The following is a 21,270-nucleotide window of genomic DNA, read 5'->3' as shown; positions in this document are numbered from 1 at the left end:
TAAAAACATGGCATTTTAAAAAGGAAATGAAAATATGTTACAAAACACCTTTAAGTTTTAAACAGAAAATGTAAATTGCACATGCATAATCATGTGGGAATCTAGTTTAAATCAGCCCCTCCCACTCTGCGAAGGCAACGGCATTTTGGACACAAAGACTCTTCCCAATCAGCACTACGCAAATGGGTAGAAAAATATTGAAAACATTTCTTAGTCCCATTTTGAACCTAAGCAAAAACAGATTGCAGGCCTATTCAATGAGCCTCTTTTTGTTTTCTTAATAGTATCTTCTCAACCAAGCCGCACAGAGGAGGAGGGTAAAATGAGTGGAGACCCTGGCATTTTGATGAGCATTTGAATTATCCAATAGAAATCACAATGATCTTTCGAACTAGCCAATAGTCGTTTTCGTCTTCAATTCGTCTGTATTCAGTAACTGGGTAATGGGCGGTCTTTCACCAGCTCAATACCCGCCTAGCAGCGTAGGGTTAGGTTGCGCATAGGTTGCAGTTTCAGTTTGTTTTATTCACCATTTTGAGTAGCAGAAGGTAAAATTAAACATATTTCTCCTGTAGGATACAATTGCAATTTAATATTTCTCTAGGAAGAACGGTTAGGATTTGGTGTTTATTTTTGCGATATTTCGTATTACCCCTCGTGTCGCAGGACTGGACGGTGTTTTTTTTTATCTTACTGATTTTCTTCTGTGCTCTTCTACATTTGTAACCTCTACAGTATTCCAGCAAAATGGCCAGACCAGTGAGGTATGTGCGTTTCAGATGTCCTCCATTCTCATTGCACTGCATGCATGCATACGGGGTCTCTATATACTGACGCATGCTCTAGACATGTCGAGCATTTAGATAGTATTTGCCTGTTTTAAAGAGAATGGATCACATAAGTGCTCCTCTCCACATAGCATTTGCTAGCCCCAGACCTTGCATTGCGGATAAAGGGTGATTGCTGGTCAGGTATCTTTTCTTTGCGCGCGCTTCAAATGTGCAGCGAGATGGTGTGCAGAATTGTGAGCCATCTCTAGCATCATATGCGCGCAGAACGCATGCTGTTTTTTTCTGTAAGACTGAAATGTTATTTAGCTTATGATGAATGTAGGCTGATGGCAAACTATACAGAAAACATGGCCACCCATTCATCCGTGCTAGGTCGGACAAGACTAATAACCTGCTCTGGACGTGGTCATTGGCATGTTGATGTTATGTCTCAACTCTTGCATGTTACTAACTTCGCCATGTTGGGTGCGTTAAGTCGGGGTAAGCATTCCTATTTGTTGTCTCACAAAATAATATATATGATCAGTGGTCAACTGTAACCTGTAAGGTTTGGTTGAAATCGCATATGAAGAAAGGAGCCGCTGCTGCTCACTTCCACGCTGATAGTGGTGAATTAGCCCTGCTGGAATGATGTCAGAAGGGGCGGTTCGGAGCAGCAAGTCACCACACCTCCACCATTGGAGACTTTAGATCGAATCATTCTGTTGTATCTAGTCTTACATTTATTTCCAATTTGTTTTCCTCTTACAACAAAAACAGGATACATTGTTAAGTGCCTAACGTATGGTCAGATGAAACCTTGTGACTATAGCTTGCAACAATGTTTCAGGTCAGGCGAATTCCTTCTGCTTACGCTCGTTAGGAGAAAGAATATACCGTCACACTGTTACAAGTTTTGCGTTTCAGACGGGTGTACGTTAATCAATTTACAGACTGTATTCACCTAACGTGTAGCTCCACGCTGGCCTCAATATATTTGACTTCTGAGTTCAGTAGAAAAGCAATGTGGGATGTTAAGCGTAACCTTTTTAATTGAGGAAAAAAAAATCCGCGTCGTTGTCCCTCTGCCCCTCCCCCTTTAGTTGAATAGATTCAAATAACTTTTGACCAGAGAAACCCCATGGCCTGTTCCTCCACCGTCAATAAACTGGTCTTTCAAGTCGTTTGAACTTTGATCATTCTAGATATTCTACACGCTTAGCAGATAGGGTTTTGCTCTCATTTTAGGATGTAAGCACCATGGATGTCTGAGCATTAGTGACCACATCTTCCTTTAACTTCAAAGAACGTAAGGGCATCTGAAATTAACTGGTGATGTGTTTAGCATCTGTTGTTGTAGACTGCTTTCCTATTTGCTTTAAGACATACTTTTAATATCTTGACTTACTGAGGGGAAAATTATTTTAGGTTCTTTACCTCTTGAGGCACACTCTCCTTATCAAGTACCCTATTTTGTAAGACAAGCTCAGAAAACAGTGAGGTTGACATCAAATGCTAGATGTACATCTTTTTGTCAATAGAAACCAGAGGTGTTTGGTATCATGTGAGGCTTTTCTGATAATGTAATTAAATGTATAAATGTTTTCATAAAAGCATTAATGCCCTTAAAGCAAATATATGCAACAATCATCTAGGTATGTCCTCTTTAATATAATTTTGATTGTATACGATCATTTGAAGGACATATAAACACACATTTTGTTCCCATCAGGCTATTAACTATGTAGGCTAGTTTTGTTGTTTGGGTCGGAACTGGTGCGAAAATGTAATTAAAAAAAATGTGCGAAAAAAAGCCTTCTCAATATGTCACTGCCAATATTTTCACCCAAAGGCACCAGTTAGCATGTTAGCAAGCTTTTATCAGTGCCAACTGGGCTGTCGGTGGTTTTTGCATGCTTTTTAGGTAGGTAGCTCACTAGTTTTAGACTTTAATATAGTCTGCAGTATAGCGTTGAAAAATTGTCTACACAGAATGCATTTATCAATAGTCAGCGATGATGACCCAACAAACCCGTAGTAGCCCATTGACAATAGGCTAAAGACCTAAGCAGATGCAGTACAATTGGCTAGTTATTTTTTGTCACCCCTTGCTTGTCTTTGTACCAATATGGCCATTAACTATCCACTAGAGATGCCTGTTATTTTCTGTTGTGAATTTACTAATCAAAATTTAATTTAGCTAAATTAGTTTGTCCACAGTGCTGCTGGGTGGAATGAATGTTGTTATCGTAAAGAGCAGGTCCCTGTCGAGAGGAAGGGTACCTGTAGCAGAAAAACCCTCTCTTGTATGTCCTATCATTGTCAGTACCTGCAGGGGTCTGTGAATACATGCTCCAAATATCCAAGAATATTTGTTTTCCATTGGAAATAAACCACAAAAGTTGAATGAAAAAGAAAATTGGTTGTCAGAGTAACTGGTTGGACATTTAGCATGGAGGCCGAAATACTCTGTTACTGTAACTTGCATAGAATTCATAATAGTCCATGGGTAAGGAGCTGCTTGTGGGCTCCACTTATAAAGAGGAACCCCTAATTTTACATAAAGGTGATCTTGGTTTTCAAAATGTGGCACGTTGTTGATTTACTCCTCTAGCACAGTTTGGTTATCCATAGGCTGAAGCAAATTCAGAAAGACCCGATATTTTTTTTCAATTATGATAGTGATGGGTGCTTGGTCAGTTCTTACGGTGTGATGCTCATTTAATCTGATGACTCATTTGCTATGTCATCTCATCAAACTGTCAACTTTAAAGTGTTCTTACTGTGCTGGTACTTTTGATTCTTCCCAACAGGAACCGGAAGGTGGTGAATTACTCGCAGTTCAATGAATCGGATGATGCAGGTGAGACTCAACCTCCAAACTTCAGTTGTCAAGAAAAACTCGCAAATGTTCTGTATCATGTAGTTTGAGGATGTTTTATATAGGGTTGGGAATTGCCACAGGGGCGACAATATGATACAATCTCAATATATTAGCCCCGATATGATATTATTGGGTTTCTTTAAATATTACGATACAGCAATTATTGTGATTCATTTCTGCCAAGTAGGCTATTGAGTTTTGTATACTGGGAGTCTATGCAGCCATCTTGGCGCAGTAAATGTGTTCTTGACCCCAACTTCGTTGGCAATTTCCACTGTGACGTATGAGAAGAACACGGTTTTGTGTGCATTCTTGTGGACCTCGGAGGCAGTGTTATCAGAGGAGACGTATACCAAAATCCAATTTAAATCATAATCTTTATGAATAAAGTGATACTTGTATACTGTATTGATATAATATCATGCCGGAAATATTGTGATACTACTCTGTATCTTTTATTTTTTCTGCCACTTTAATTATACAAGATGCAAAGGAAGAATCCATTTTGTGATGTTGTTCAGTTCACTATAGCAAGCACCTGGTGTGCTCATGGATGTAACTGCTGGTGGAGGTGTTTAGGGGTGGGTTGCTGTAGGGTGCATTCAGGCTATGGCCTGTGTGGATCTGATTACCTCAGTACAGTGACGGGACACTACAATCTATTTGGGAGTGCCAAAAAATGTTTTTGGTCATCGTAAATCTCAAGGAGCTTATAGTAAGGAGGTAACCTTGATTTTTTTTAGTAACCATTAAGGCTTTTTCCAAAGTGCAAATCCAGTCCGCTCATCCATTTAGTTGGTAAGTGGTGAGCATGCTGGCCACATACCTGTTGAGTGCTACACATGATACATATGTAGTGCGTTGGGGTACTATCTAGTGCCATTATTTGTTTATTCATTTTTCCATCCTCTTAATACCAGTGGTTAGTGCCTTCAATTATAGCACAAGCCTGTATTCTAGCAAAAGAAAGCACATTTTTCATTGGAAAGTAATTGAGTTACTTCCAATCTTTTGATGGGCTCCGGAGAAGACTTTGAATTGGTGTTCCTTGATCTCAGTGCTGTGCACAACTTGTATGATGTTATCATCCTGTAATCTTCATGGATTCTTTTTAACCAGACCATGATTGCTGAGTTATTTCATGAAGTGAAATGAACTGCAATTGCAGCTATTCCAGTCTACAATAAATAAAACCGATGGAGGGTTGACATGGTTAAAAACAGGCAAACTGAAGATTACTGAGCTGCAATGCACATTGTGAGATTAAGAGATCAAATAACATAAGCTCATACAGTATGTTCACTGATGTATCAGTGTTGCAGCCAAGTGTGCTTAGTCCAACAATGACAGACGGTTTCATGCAAACTGCCAGAGTGCAAACATCTTGTATTTGAACCTAGTGAGGTACATGGGACAGCTCAACGTGGATACAGCAGTTTAACACTGCTTGAGAAATGTGGCAGAAAAAGATTGGTAAAAGAACAGTACATTTGTAGCATAGCAATATAACAGTAAAATACGTCACAGCAGCATTGTTTTAGCTTCAGGATAGTTCTGTATTCTGACCATTTCCAAAATGTTTGTTGAACTTGTTTAGGCTGCATATGTTGCTTATGTAAGTAAGCCTTAGTTATGTTTACACAAAGATAAGAGCTAGGAAAGCAATTTTATGTCATTATTGTCCTAGCTATATTAAAGCAACAGAAAGCTAACTACCTCAAGCGCATGCAGACACCACCAACAGCCTGTTTGGCACTGATATAAGCTTGCCAACATGTTAACGGCTGTCTTTTCGTGATTTGCATTAATGTTGATCTCAAAATACATTGAGTCTGTCCGTTGCATTTAAGAGTCTGTCTAATTGGTAACATTTTATATTTTGCCAAGACCTGGAGTCCAATACCACTAAGCACATACACACAATCACATACATTGTCAAAAAGTAGAACCTGGATACTGCTGGCATAATGGTGTCAACAAAGGTACTCTAATTCTCATGAGTGTAGGGAGATCCCACCATTGCCTTTCATTCATAAAGAATAGTTCATTGATCCTTTGAAATTACTGGGTGGAAGTATTTTAAAGTAGCATAACAGAAGAATTGCTCATCGCTAACGAGATGCTAGCTGCTAAAAACTAGCGGAACCTCTTGAAATGTGCTTACTTTGACACTATGACAAACTAGTTAGTCAACAATTGTCCTAACAGTCAAACATCAAGCAAGTGCAACACAAGACAAAGAAAGATGGCAAATAAGCTACTTACTAGTTCGGCAGACAGTAGAAACCGGACGGCTTCAGGCAAACCTACACAACGCAGTAATATGCCTATGGAACGTGGAAAGGCAATGGCAGGGAAGCGATTCTCCATATTAAAAGTCATTGTAGCGTCTCAATTTTTTTAAGGCTGTTATTTTAAGGTAAAACTGCTTATCCTAACCCTAACCCTGAAGTACAATTACTGCATAATGCCACTTTAAAGGAAACTATCCTGGTGTTTTGTTTGGCAATTGAGAATTAATGATGTGTATCGTTTCACCCAGAAGAGGAGTACGGGAGAGGTGCTGGAAAGCCCGCCAGAAAGGTTCGGGAGGTGAAACAAAAGGCATCCAAGAACTCCCAGGATGACAGGTATGACATTATCTATTTGGCATGGATGACTCACCCTTTCTGTGCTTCAACTATCTAGAACCAGTCACTCACTGGACACTGTAATGTACTCTCTCCTTCCTGTATACATGGTTGAGTATTAGCTTTGTGTCAGACAGACAGACGTTTCTTTTAAGCAAACTAATGCAGTTTTGATTGCAAAGAGAAGACATTTCAGTCTTGTTTCCTCCCAAGAACTGAAACACCTTCTTAGTGTGGGTTGACATGCAAGCTAGCACAAAGAGTCAGAAAACAAACAAATATGGGATTATTCCTGCAGTTATGGTCTGAAGAACTGCTGTATAAAGTATGGATGTTATAAATTATAATTTAGAGATTTATAGGGTCAGTAGAGCTATGGAGTGAAGAAAAACTCCTGTGCCATGCTAACATTCCCTGAATAGAGGTTATGTATGGTCTGTGCTTAATTGATTTGCTTACATTTTGCTTACTGAATCAATCAAGACTGTAATTTCTCAAGCTACGTTTAGCTTAGATTTGAGCAAAACTGTGAAACAGAAATGAACTAAAATGAAATGTGTATTAAAGGCACAGTCTGTGTTTCGAATCCAATACACGTTTTTGTGGAATTCATCAAATTGCTCCTCACAGTCCTTTATCTGTCCATTCAGTGTGTGCACTCAAAAACTCCTGTGTTTGTGTACATGCCCTCTGTAAATGAAGGGAAGATGTAATTTGATTGACTGTGGAGAGCTTTTGACAGAATTGTGGACTGTATTTTTTTATTTCCCTGATGTTCATTAAAATCTACATCACTGTCAGTTAATTGTAACTCACCCATATATTCCCCACAAGAACAGTCAGGAAATCCCAGCACATAAACAGTTACAACGTTTTTTTTTTTCTGGTTAACTAAGTTGGTCTGCATTTCTTTATTTTTTTCTATTTATTGTTTTTTTTTACAGTGAGGACTCGGATGATAAACGCTCCAAATCAAAAAGTGACTCTCCAGGTGAGCCATTCTTGGGCCAGATTAGTATGTATATTTGCTGAATGGCCAAATTAGTATGTATATTTGCTCCATGCTCCATTGTCCTCCAAGTTGTGTACAGCATTTTGAGTGCACTATTGGTTGGTCTGGTAAGTTCCATGCATTGCTCAGCAGAGTGCAGCAAATCCTTGTAGGTAACACTGCCTGCCACAGACACAGACTGCCTCTGAGCACAATGCACTCTGCTGAGCAAAGCAATGTACATGCAGAGTTCCTGTCTACATGCCCTAACAATGAAAACTTTAACAGATCTTCAGTCTAGTATTGTTGTCGTTAACCATTAAATGGCCGACTAGTTAAATAAGGTTTGAACCTGCATAACATTTTCTAATAAGTGTGTTTTTTTAGCATTGTGTAGGAATTGAGATTTTAAGTACAGTGTGGTTTTCATATTGACCTGTTGTAACAGGTCAGAATGAATGCACACTAGGACCACTGGGGTTTGACCTGATCTGCTCTCAGTCTCGTGATGAGATTCTTCCTTGTGATTTGCATCCAATTAATTAGATACAAAAATCTCAAAAACGTCTGTCGTAGATGACTTTGGCAGCGATGAAGATAACAACTTTGGAGAAGAGGATGATGAAGAGGGCGGCAGTGATTATGAGACGAAAAAAGCCAAACCGGCGCCAAAGAGAGGAAAAGTGGAGAAACCCAGCAAACGGTCGGTGAAGAGGAAACGAGGTGGAGGTATGAAATCTTAAAGCAGTAGACTTGCCTTCGATAACGTTTGATATGACTCTTTGCACTTCATTTTCAATTCATCTCATCAAGCTGTACAGGCAACAAAACAACATAAACATGTAGTAAAACGGCATAAGTGAAAAAGAAATGGAGTTACAACATTCCATGAGCTACATTGCTGATATTGTTCATTCTAAGATGGTCAGACTGAAATGAAACTTTCGAATGACCACTACCATCTCACCATCATTAATAACACTGGGTCTGCTTGGAATATTGTGGAACATATATATGGTACTTGGGAAATCAGGTTTGTAGTGCAAAGTAATGTAGGCTTGGAAGCCAGTCATTTGATAATTTACATAAACTATGGTATTGGTACTCATTTCATATTATGGCTAGTAGCCACAAACTCTGAATGAAAGCAGCCTGTTTACTCAGATGCAAAATAACCAATTACTATTTCTGTTGCATGTATATAGGTGGCCTCTAATTGTGCAGTGTAATTGTTGTGTTTCTGCCCAATACTCTCAGGGCTTTTGTGGCAGAACTACAAACTGTAGGCCTCAGGGAGCAATATACAAACACATTACCTCTTATTTTTGCCCATATCCACAATTTCTTCTTATTTTGTTAGTACCCATTGATTTCTTAGATTTACCAATGTGTTCTTATTTTTGCTGTGGTCGAGAGCACTCTTGCCAGAATAAGACAAAAATATTCAGTTTTCACAGTCCACAAATCGTTTGTCCAGTGCAGGGAAACATACATTTTAAATTTCAATAGTTTCTCCCTTTGGCGTGTACCTTTGCCTTTGTTAGTTTGCAGACCTTTTACATAAAGAACAAGAGCAATCCGAGATTTCTGACCTCCAGCAAGGAGGTACACAAATCCGGATCCAGAATCCGGATCATCCTGAAATTTTAATGGGGATGTCCCAAGATCCACCTCTTGTGAAAATTTCAGAAAGATCCGCCCAGTAGTTTCTGAGAAATCTTGTCCACAGACAGACAAACGGACAAATAAATGAACGGACCCGATCGCATAACCTCCTTGCTGGAGGTAAAAAGCTATATAACACACAGAAGGAAAGGGGGAAACTGGAAATGCATTATGGGTCCCTTTTTACAGAAAATGAACAGTGGAAGTTGCTGCGTGAAGCCCAATAACAGTCAATGACACACATACAATAATGACACAAAAGGTTATTCCTGTGCATTTACCATAAATGTGCGAACACATTCCTGTAAGTGACACATTGATATCCAGAGTGTAACCTCTGGAAGTTGTTATGGCCCTCTTAGATGTACAGCAGTAAACATGGCTATGACTTGGACATTAAACTGTAGTTGCAGCTAGGAATTTTCGCTGATCCCTGGTGTGCTTATTTTCAGATGACAGCGATGATGACCGGGCGGTCAGCCGAAAGGTACGTACGGTGAGGCAGGCGGCGACTAAAGCCGTGTCGAAACAGAGAGAGATGATCCTGGCTCCTGGCGGCAGTGAGGATGAGGAGCGTGACGAAGAGGAACAGCCCTATATAGAGAGTAAGTGCACTTCTTGGAATTCTCCCAAGAACACACACTTGCCAAAATGGTCTCTTTTCGATTTTTCTCAGACTGTGAACTTCAACCCCACGTAGTATGAATGTTCCTTTTAGGGGGCTGAGTCCACCGTTAAGCTTCCTGAAGTCATGAAAACCTATAGAAAAGCCTTGTTTTGTGATCCATAAATCCAACACCATTTTCTCTTTTAGAAGAGTCAGGCAGTGATGAAGACTTCATGATGGACGATGATGATGACAGCGACTACGGACGTTCTAAGAAGAAGGGGAAGAAGGTGATAACCAAGAGGAGCAAGCCTGAGAGGAAGGAGAAGAAATCCCCCAAACCTAGGCTAAAGGCCACAGGTATGAGTACAGGCATGACTCACGCACAGTGTTAAGGTCACCAGCCATCCGTAATCCCAAATTGACTTCTCCGAATAGACGGCAATATGCTGCAAAAAGGGAACTCGAGGACTAAAAGACAAAATCTGTCAATCCCATTTCCAGTTTGTTTTAGGAAATTAGTTCAGAGAAGTTTTGCCACAATTGTGGATTGATTTTCGGATCTATGGAAAGATCTTTATAAAGAAACCATTCACACTATGTTCATATCATTTAAATACATCTTGGAGGTTTTGGAAAGAGTTAGAGATGGACCATCCTGTAAATGTGTTATCTGTTACCCCGTAGTAACCCCTAGCCCCATGAAGGCCAAAGGCAAGGGCCGACCCAGTGCAGCCAAATCCCAGGAGAAATCCTCTCCCAAGGATGAGGATGAGGATGACATCGAGAGCCCACAGGAGGATGACGAGCAGGAGGAGAAGAAGGCTACCCCTCCCGCCTCCAAGAAGCAGAAGAAGCCGAGCACCGCTGACGACGACGAAGACGATGATGACGAAGAGGAGAATGGCTCAGATGAAGATGGAGCGTCCGGGGATGACTAGGCAGGCAGCCACTCGCAAGCCCCCCCTTCACCTTTTTCATTTTCTCCATCTTGCTTTTCATTCTCTCTGTCTTTTTCTCTCTTTTTTTTCTTCCTGAAGGTTTGTGTGGTTGCCTGGCTCAGTGGGTTCTGCCCAGCTCTGGTTCTGATATTTCTTCACTTTATTTTTTTTTTTTATTGTGTTTTTGCTTTTTTAAGCTTTTTATTTTCACGTTTGCAGTATGTGTGTATGTGACTGCATGAATGGTGATCTTTTGCCGTTTTATTTATCAATAGAAATTCATGGGGCTGACCCCTGTAGCTGAAGCTAATTTGTCCTCTATTGCACAACGGATTTTGTTTTTGTTTGCTTTTGTTTTAGTTTAATGCTTTTTGTTTTATGTTCAAAAAACCGAAAGCTGTAAGATTTTTCTGAAGCTCAGTTTCCTAGTCTATCTCCGTCCTCTCTGTCATCTCTAAGTAACCATAGCTGGGTTATATGGAGGGGGAATGTTATGCTGCTCTGCTGGCCACAGTATATTTTATTGTCTTAGTATTTTATTCAATCTAATTCTCAGCTCAAATGTCATTGGTCATAGGCACAATTCAATTTCCTTGTCCTCTCATTTGTGTAGCTGCCTACCTGATGGTTCTAAAGACATAGGTTCATTGTAACAGGATGGGTTATGGGTAGGTTATTTGAGGAGAGTGTGGATTGAGGGTAGTCCTCACTGGAGATTTAGTATTGAATCTGTATCTCTGGGAAACCATGCATGACTTACACACACACACACACACACACTCTCTCTCTCTCTTTCCCCTTGCTCTGAACTAACAGCTCTTGGACCCACTTACATAGGTCCCCAACATTGTTTCTCCAGAGAAACTCTGAGGTGGAAGTGTGTGCATGTTTTCCCAGACCTACAGATTCTGTCTCAATCGCATTGCTTCTGTGGATTTCACCATTTAAAAAAATGTTTTTATACAGAAACACATTTCCCAATTCTTAAGACTGTCCAAATAAAAGCTCTGGCTCATGTTCGGACATGATGGTTTTAGGTCTTGACCTCTGACCATCCCGAGGTCACAGAGCTCCAAAGGAATATGAACTGGGTTGAGAGGGAGGGTGTAGTTAGTCTGACTATGAAATGACTAGTGGTTGAGGCCCTTCCTTCAGGATGAGATCTGAGCTCTATTAGAATAGCATGAGCAATGAGTCCCAATAACTGTGACCCAGCTAGCAGGATCGGTTCTGATTGGTTAGTCCTATACCCTTTGTACTGCTCATTAATCGGCGGTGGTTGCGAGATCTCAATCGCCTGCCTTGGTTGGAGTGCTGACTTCAGGAAATCCGCTGTCGGTGTCTTCAAAAGGGTCCAGCTCTGTTGTGCTTGAAAGAGTTCCCGCTCTAGTAACGGTTCTTGGTTATGCATGTATTCCATTCTTGGCAAGAAAAAAAGAAGAGCCTTTTCTCATGTTGTTCGATTCACTGGGCCAGGCCAGGCAAGTCCTCAGCATTTTAGTACCTACATTTAGCTTTTGTTGGTTTGGGAAAATACAAAAAAGTCCAAAAAATCGTTTTCTTTGTTTGGAATGTGTTTTGTTTGTTTTTATAATTCCTCTTCTGAATTTTTGTAATGTTTGTTTTTTAAGAAAAGAAATAAAAATGTATCTTGATTTTAAAGAGAAAGCATACCCTATATCTATCTCTTTTACTGAAGCCTTGTGGACACCTTTTTTCTGTCAATACACTCTTGCGCTACTTCCTTTGACCTCCTTTTCTCTCTGTCCATTTTTGACCGTTATGTATTTTGCTGTGTGTACAAACATAACTTCAGCAACCATCTCCTCGGCTTAAAGCACTCACTCACAAACATTCCATGCCCTTTCTGTGAATACTCGTTTGCGATGTGTGTTTCTTTGCCCAGAATTTATTTTCAAAACATTAGAAGGCTACCTTTTCTAATATTTAGTTTTACTGTGATCCTGTCATTATGAGGAAGGATGAATGAAATGTTTACTTATGTTCCTCATCTGTTGCGTTACTTGCATCAGACCAGCAGCTCAGCTTGAAGGCTGTCCTCGAGGACAACTGTGAATGCTGGCATTGATGTGGCATTGAACCATGAATGTAGATATTTAAATGACATTTCCTCACCGTGGCAGTTAAGTGCCATCTCATCTGAAAGCCCCATGTGTGGTTGCCACCTAAACGTTTTCACCCATCCCAGAGAAAAAACACTGTGGTTTGGGTACAGAACAGGGCTTTGTAAATGTGATATGCTGGCATGCTTTACTTTTGAGAATACCTAAGATGTTAATGCTATTATATTTTGTCCAGTGTTCATCCATGCAAATAACCAACTGAACAATAGACTGGATCCATCCAATAGTGTTTGCACAAGAGCCTACAAACAAGCGGAATCTAAATGGTCATATTTAGATGTTTTGTTTTGTTACTATCCGTACTTTTTAGGACTGGCATCAGTCCAGGTTCTGAGGCAACATTCCCAGCCTGTTAATTAAGGCCAAAGTTTCTTGTGAAGTTAAATGAAATATTGAAACAATCAGCTTGCGTTCTGCTGTGTGTGGTCTGAGCTGGAATATGGTGGCATTTGAGTTTGGCAAGTGGTAGAAGGCAAGAGCATTTCTCTTTCCCTTTGATTTCTGTGAATGTGTAATTTTAGATGTTTCTATTAAAATCATCTGACAAATTGTAAAACTCATTTTTTGCAGATTGCTGAGTGTTGGTCTCATGAGGCCACTTCATGACAAAAGGACATGTCTAGGAACATCTTGATTTTATTATTGTGAATTACAGCAAAATCTTCTACAAAAAGATTTCTCCTTAAACCTACCCCTCAACTTTACATTCAGAATTGCACTGTTCTGGTTGTCTAAGCTCTTTCCTAAGAAAATATGGGTTTGGATTATTTTCACCCACTTTACAACCAAATTCTCCCAGATATATTGTAGTATATATATATCTGGCCCCATAAGACTGGGACAGTACACCAGTTCTACCTTTCAAAATGTCTCAATGTCAAAAATGGTTATGAATGGAAGATTATGCTTCAAATAGAATATATCTGAAGCAGGCCTGAGGTGGTCATATACAAGGAGACCCTTGCTCGTGTGCCTGATGGGCCTTCCTGTGAAAGCCGTTGGCTATAGTTTTAATGGCTATTCAGTGACTTAGGGTTCTGGTTGTATTAAGTTTTTGTCCTAACCCTTTTTGAAGTGAATGTACTCGTCAGTGCCACAAAGCCATATTGCTGCACCCTGTAGTTGTACCCTGATTTTGGTAGTTGTTCGGGTCCTTCCCATGCAGGTGAGGCTGTGCTTTAGGTGTGTGTGTGTGTGTGGGGGGGGGGGGGCTGCCTCAAAGGACAGAGTGAGCAATTCACCTTTTTCCAGTCTTTCTATATAAAAACAAAACAAAACAAAAAAAGAATGGCTTCTTTTGTTAGTGTTTGTGGCGTTTCCTCTTCAATCTTCAACTGTCCTCATGATGTATGTGTGAAGAAGCTGACATTCTCCTGTTAAGGGAGCTGACAGCATTTGGAGAGGTGTTTTTTTTTTGTGCATGTTTATGAGGATGGGAGTCATAAGGCAATACTGTGGGCTTTAGGGTCAAATGACAACTTCAATGTTGATGATTAATGGTTATCCTGCCTCCAATAAAGTCAACCTAATTTTGTACTGATTTAACTGGTTTGTAATCCTGTTGTTGGTTCCAGCATTCACGGAATGATCTGAGGATTTTACAGCCTTCATTTGGTGCCATCAAAATGTACTTGTAGGCCTTAGAAATTGATAATGTAGTCGTGAATGCTAATCTAAGGATTAGTCCATGGGCCCAAACCTCAAATGTAACATATCGGTACCATCTGGGTGGGCAAATTCTAGTTGCTATTTTTTAATTATTATAAATCCCTAGATTATGTTTTGATGTGATAACTCTTCCAGAGGGGCAGCTTATTAGTGGTTTTCACCTCTTGAACAGAGAGACCCCTACCAGGCAAATGCGGAAAGATGAATTCTCCAGTCATCATATACTATTATCTCGTCTCCATTGAATTTATACCACCAATACATTATTTGAATGGCCTCCTATGTACTGGAACAGTTCACACTATCAAAGGATATAAAGCCTACTTTTGCGAAATTTGCAGTTTCAAATAATAATTTTTAGTGGTTCTTTCTTCAAATACAATAATAGGTTAAATTTAACTAAACAGTAGTCCCTCAGTAGTCCCTCAGTTTGTATATAATCACAATAATTATGGCATGTAAAATAGTTATTCTTTATTTTTTTTTATTATTACCAGTACTTAAAAACACACATAACATGTACAACTGTTTAATTAGTGGTCTGAAAGTGTCTGGATGATGCTACACTTGTAAACTATGCTCACTTACAACAATTGGCATGTTCTATGCAACAATAATACTGATGGCTTGATTAGTAGTGCTATTTAACATTGTCTGTTAGAGAAATTAGAACTACCACTGTACATATCGGGAAATATAAGGCCCACAACCTCAACCTGGGACTCCGTCACCGTCACCGTCACCATCACCTGAGTCCGTTAACTCGACAGTGGGTTCTTCCTCAATGGGTTGATTAGAACAGGTTTGCAGTTTGAACATATCTGCGCACTTCAGGCCATTGGTGAGACATGTGCACTATAGCAGTTTGCATGACCTTATGCACTTGCAGGTGAGCAACTGCAACACTGCATCGGGTGCCCCGGAGCCACTCATCCACTCAATCGCCAGCTTCCCATAATTGTCTGTGGTCCACCCATTCTCCTTGGGATCCAGCACGGAGGGTTGGGTCTTCAGAGACCGCCTCAAGATTGCAGCCTGATAATTGGCACACATGGCATGCATGAAGAGGCAATCCTCACACGGTGGGAGTTGACTGGACGTCTAGCACAGAAGAGTTGGTGACAAAGGGTGTTCACATCTGTTTTGCGGGTAGAATGCACATACATATGGCATGTGATCTATTGCAGCTTCTTAAAAAGCTCATCAGACACATCCCAAGAACGTCCAAGCTCACTGAAGGCCTCTTGTTAGGCCTTGTCAGATTTGTCAGTAGATTCATGGCACCTATCTTCCAACGGCCTGCTAAGGCACTGACGGCATGGCATGTTGCAGCTCCATTTTCAAGGAGTATGTGGCTTTGGCAAGCTCACTCATAGTTAGGGAGTACAGAAGTAACCTTCCCTTGTAGTCAGATAGCCTAAGATGTGGATGGACCCTGCCAGCTCAGTCTCCAACTTGCAACGAAGATGTTTCTTGGTCGAGTTTTTGACCTGGCTGAATCCAAGATAGTCCATTGAGGACACTAGTCTTGACGTCAGATTTTTCACGGGTATTATCTCTGGATTGGAAAAAAGATAATTCCTGATATATGCAAGCAGTTTCTCATGGGCATGTTTCTCTGCTGCCTCATACTGTGTTTCTGCATTTTTTCCTTGTTCCATTTCATCAGAACTTGCAACAGACTCTCCACACGTCTATCCACAGTATGGTCAATAAACACCTGACTGTGCAACTGTGGAGGGCATACCACTTTTGATGATGCTTGCAGATGTTGTTCCCCATCTGAGTTGACAGTAGAAGTCAGTTCCCTTTTTTGTTTGTGGGCTTGCAGCATCAGCCCTACATATAAAGGAACTGGTATCTCCTGTGTAGTACTGTGTCTTGACGTCAGATCTGTCACAGGTATTATCTCTGGATTGGAAAAGAGATAATTCCTGATATACGCAAGCAGTTCCTCATGGGCATGTTTCTCTGCTGCCTCATACTGTGTTTCTGCATTTTTTTCCTTGTTACATTCCATCAGAACTTGCAACAGACTCTCCACGCTACACGCAGTAGCACCTATTGTAATGTAACAGCAACAAGTTCTCTACTCGTGATAGCAAGTATCCTCTGGTCAAGTTTGCTGGTTGCAGCTTTTCTGATACGATCCTCAGCGCCAACTCTGAATATCGTATGAGTGGTTCCCTGGTGTTGACTCCTCTGGTATTTACTTTTTTTCTGACAGAATATTCAATGTTCTTCAAGTACCCTTGAAGTTCTCGGTGCATCTCTGGATGATCTTTTTGCAAGATGTTCCGCAGGCTCAACAGAGGCAGCTTTTTTGGTGATTGAGTCTGGGAGCTTCTTCATGGTGAAAATGCTACCGCATTTCCAATGGTATTGAACTGGGGGGATCTCTCCCTCACTCAGGCCTTTGGCAAGGTCCAAAATTGGGGCATGGTGCCGGATTTGTGCTGCCACGATTCTAGATTCTGTGGTGACACTAGGTTGGAGTCATCACTGGAATCCTCACTGGAGCAATGGATGATGCACATCGTCCGTGCCCGCTTTATAGGCACGCTGCTGGTTTCTTCCATCATTCCTTCAGGACATCAAAAACTTCAACATAAATGTTCAATCAATGTCTTGATCAACAACTTCACAAAGCTTTCAAAAAATCATGCTTATATCTGATTTCATCAGCTCAAATGCCTGAAATTATTCTTAAATAAATTATTACAAGCAACGTACATTTTCATTACATATCTCACCAATTCCAATGTTTTTTCTTCTGTTAAAAGCTGAAAGTAAAGATGGAAGAAGTAAGATGATATTATAGTGGGGCGGCTTAGCTTGATAGTTCACAAGAATTGTGCACTTTGTGATAAAAGCGTGTTATTTGGCCAAAGACAGTCCAAAAGAAATTAGATATCGAGCCATCATGAATTTTAAATATGGCGGCTGTGGGAGCCAATGGTCATGATTGTCGTGATTTAACGCTTGTCTCTGGGACCTGCAACACCTTGAGATTGCTGGCTACATGCGGAACCTCTGTGTTATACTCTGGCAAGCGGTCAATGGTCTTGGAATGTTCTCCCTCTGACAGACTACAAGATGTCTTCAGTCAGCCACTTCCGCAACATAGGAGGGATGCTGGAGTAGAGAAATTGCAGTGCCATGGAAAAGGTCCCTAGCTGTGGTCAAACTCGGAATATGGTCAATGAACACAATAAAGTAACTGGTATCTCCTGTGCAGTGCTGTGTCTGACAAATCCTGTGTCTGGTCCCCGTCTGTGCTTGACACTGTTTGTGCAGCACGTGCAATGAGCATAACATCTTTGGTGTTGTCCTGTTCACAGGCTTTGGCAAGAGCAATTCCAACATCTTCTTTATAGGCCATCAGAATTTATCCTCCCTTTGTATGAGCTCGCATATCAGGGAACTCAGCAAGAAGCCTTTCCTTCAGCCGGGTAGAGTGATTTCTGTTAGCAATTTCCACTCCTAGCTGTTCCATTTGTGAAGTTCAGCTAACTTTAAGACTGGTGCTGTTTCCTCATATTGCCTGGTCTCTTCGATGTTAAGGACCAGCTCAGCAAACACAATTGCAGAGGCCGTTGCTACCTGTCTCTGGCAGTCATCATGTATGTCATGGCTGGCCTTTCTGGCTCGATTGTAAAGACCTACAAGCCATCAGGTGTGATATGAACTTCTAAGGAAACTTGAAGCTAAATAAGTATGTATGCACTTCCAAAAACTATGTATGATGACTACATTTAACTAACAAGATCATCAACATCATATTATATCTAATACAAATAAGAGAATTGATCTGAAAACTCTTGCACCAGCAGCCATCTTGAAAAATGTCTGCTATGGCCGCCATGTTGAAAATTCTTCATGGCCCGATATCTAAGCGCTGTGAAAATGGTAATTTAGCCCAAAAATATGAAAAGCTGCTTTTGTGCAAGGGTTATCATATATTAATAGACTTATATCAGTCCTACAAACAACTTAGTATAGGTAAAGTTTTGCCCACCCAGATGGTACCAATATGTGGTCTGGCCCATGGACTAGATTAACAAATGTACGTACACACATGCATGCTGCATAGTCATGTCTTCTTTTTAATGGAGAAACCAAAATAGCCAAAGCAATATCTTAATCAAACATTTTCCACAGCCATTATTGTTATTTTGCTAATTATTTTAAAAAGGACATTTCTACTGATTGCAAAAAGACATAACTAAAAACACAATAACTGATCTTTATTTTGCAATCTAATCAAAACAACGATGGGCAAACTCAAAGTTTGTTTGGTTACTTCACTTGAGTGCACGTTAATGGACTGTGCCAGACAAAAACATCTGAGAAAGAGAAAAAACACGCTTTAGAAATATATCCTCTAATTAACAGAACAGCCTTACACAAGACCTGTATTAAAGTCTTTACAAATATTTTCATGGAAGTCTATTTATCGACTCAATGCATTAAACAACCTACAAAGACCGAAAACATTAGCTGTCCTTCAGTTCTTGCTTGCCGAAAAAGAAAAAGCAACCACAACTGTAACAAGTTGCATCTGCCGAGAGACACTGACAGCCTTCACTGCTAACTGGCCCTCACTCAGCGAGGTTAGGTGTGAAAATGTGTTGTCATTGTGTGTGGCTATTTTGTATAAAGACGCCTATTTTGTTTTCGTTTTTATTTTGCTTGAAAATGTTACCCCTATGTCTTTTGATCATGACCCATTTAAAAAATATATATTGTAGTCATGTAATGGCACTGGAAACGTATTATACCTGCATATCACGCTTTGATGATGATGATGTGATTTTTGAAACCTGACTGATTTAGGCTACACGTAATCAGTATCTTCCCAACATTATCTGTAGATTATTTGTATTTCAGTTACTATTTCAGGAAGACTGTAAAACACATTTTCTTGTGAAAATGTGCAAGTCAGGAAAGTAAAGCACAACTGTTGAAGCCACAGAAAAATAGGAACAGCTAGCAAAAAGTCTGCGAAAACTGTTTTTGACAGTTTCGTTGAATTGTGTGGTCAACACACATAAGTTAACTTGAGAGGAAGTTCAGTGTTTCGCTACAGCAATTAAACCAGTTTCATTTTCAAAGCACAGTTGGAGGCAACAATCCCAAGGTAATGTCAGATTGGTTTTAACAAGTCATTACATCTTACATACAATTTGGCTGAAGTTTCTCATTTGTTTGGTGTTACTTCTTTTTTATTACTGTAGTCCTCCAAACCATGTTTCATCTGGATACTATTTCTTTAAAAACTGAATTTTTCAGGGACTATACTGCAACAGATTTGTTCTAATAGTGTGTGTGTGTGTGTGTGTGTGTGTGTGTGTGTGTGTGTGTGTGTGTGTGTGTGTGTGTGTGTGTGTGTGTCTGGTGAACGGACAGAGCATTCACCTCTCCTGGGCTCGATGGGGGTCTGCACTCTGACCCTGACATGAAAAAGCCATGTTTGCTTGAGTGGCAGTAAGAGCTCACACTCAGCCATAGTGCTGCTTTTCTATCACAGTGTGTGCTGTGACCAGTGTAAGTAGCCAGACGATCTCAGAACTCTAACGTAACAGGGATTGTTGATACATGTTTTTGTAATGATTAATCACAGTACACTTACAAGCCCACGTTGAGCAATCAGCTGGGAGCGGAAGACAAGCAACACATTTCCGAGCTGTAATTTCCTGAAGACAGCAGCTCCTTGGTATTCTAACTGCCTTATCTGTTCTGGAGTCTGAGGGTGCTCTTGTGACACGGTGGTACTACAAAGAAAATTCAGATGTGATTTACTGTATTTTAAAACCATATCAAGGTGAAAGGGTAACCAACATAGTCATTGCATTGTAGGTCCATTTTAAAGGAAGTATAGAAGTACAGGGTTGCTGTTAACTTCAGTTATTAGTTATTAGGAGGTTTTTATGGATTTGTCAGTTTTGATGGCTAATGATTGACACTAGCTGATGGATTTTTTAACAGACTATGGATTGCAGTGTCCTTATTTGTGAACCCAGATCAGATTATAGCACATCTGAGTACTTGATTGTGATTTCAATTGATCAGGTTAAGAAACTAAAAAAAAAACGGACTTAAATCATGTCATGTCAGCATCATGCTTAGTCAAAGTTAATAAACAGAGGTACGGGTTGGGACGCAGACGTCATCAGGTTCACCCAAAGGAGCTCCACCTCTCTCGCACTGACAGGTGAGGCAACACGCACCTGGCCCTGCCTGCTTCTTTAGCTCTCCTCCCGGAAAGTGCAGAAAATCCTGTTTGAAAGCCTCAAGGCATAGATCCACAGAGGCGTTTTTGTCCTGAGTCTTCAGTTTCAGAGTCGTTCCCCTTCCAAGATGTTGACTTCCTTCTCTCTGTGAGTCGTAGTGATGCTGCCAGTCATCACACACATGCTGAACTTGGACCTGGCTTCATGGGACGAAGACACTCTGAAGACACTCCAGACACTCTGTAGACTTCACTCCTGCTGGACCAGCGGAGCTGCGGAAAAGTATGTATTTCCCATTTGTTGCTGGTGTGTTCCTTGGTCAACATTTCCTGTTGTTCAGGTGTGTTGTTGTAAATATCTACCAGGCACAGTTAAAGTTCCTTTTCCTACTGAGTACTTCCATCACTTCATAAATGGTTTAGTGAATTTATCAGGATGTCATTGAAGTGCATCCAGTATGCTTCTCTTAGTAAATTGGAGTTTATATGTGATTCATGGATGTAAATAAAACAATTATTTAGAACTTAACAAACTTTTTGTTTTCAGTACCTGTAGTATAGCCTGAATATCGCCTTTGGATGTGTGTGCGAGTACGCAAGTGTGTGTGTGTGTGTGTGTGTGTGTGTGTGTGTGTGTGTGTGTGTGTGTGTGTGTGTGTGTGTGTGTGTGAATGTGGTAGATGTTTTACACTTTCTATAGTTGTTATGGATTGGTTAATAGAAATTTAATTATCTACT

The 21,270-nt window shown here is 40.4% G+C and overlaps 1 protein-coding gene across 4 annotated transcripts; it reads left to right on the top strand.

Moving 5' to 3' along the window:
• Positions 1-453: 453 nt before the first annotated feature.
• nucks1a (nuclear casein kinase and cyclin-dependent kinase substrate 1a) lies at positions 454-12,077 on the top strand. 4 transcript variants are annotated; one of them, XM_080845944.1, is made up of 9 exons: positions 454-548; positions 736-764; positions 3,584-3,633; positions 6,200-6,284; positions 7,229-7,275; positions 7,822-8,004; positions 9,393-9,545; positions 9,755-9,907; positions 10,235-12,077. In XM_080845944.1, exons 2-9 carry the CDS (start codon positions 748-750, stop codon positions 10,486-10,488), a joined length of 942 nt encoding a protein of 313 aa, XP_080702070.1. In that variant the 5' UTR covers positions 454-548; positions 736-747; the 3' UTR covers positions 10,489-12,077. The 4 variants fall into 4 exon arrangements, with proteins under 4 accessions (XP_080702070.1, XP_080702072.1, XP_080702069.1 ...); XM_080845946.1 differs by having other exon boundaries at positions 6,197-6,284; positions 7,852-8,004; XM_080845943.1 differs by having other exon boundaries at positions 6,197-6,284.
• The last annotated feature ends 9,193 nt before the right edge of the window (positions 12,078-21,270 follow it).

The sequence above is a fragment of the Sprattus sprattus genome, assembly GCF_963457725.1.
Source record: "Sprattus sprattus genome assembly, chromosome: 10".
In the NCBI taxonomy this organism is placed as follows: domain Eukaryota; kingdom Metazoa; phylum Chordata; class Actinopteri; order Clupeiformes; family Clupeidae; genus Sprattus; species Sprattus sprattus.
Note: the sequence above shows the minus strand (reverse complement) of the source record. Positions and strands in the feature narration are given on the sequence as shown.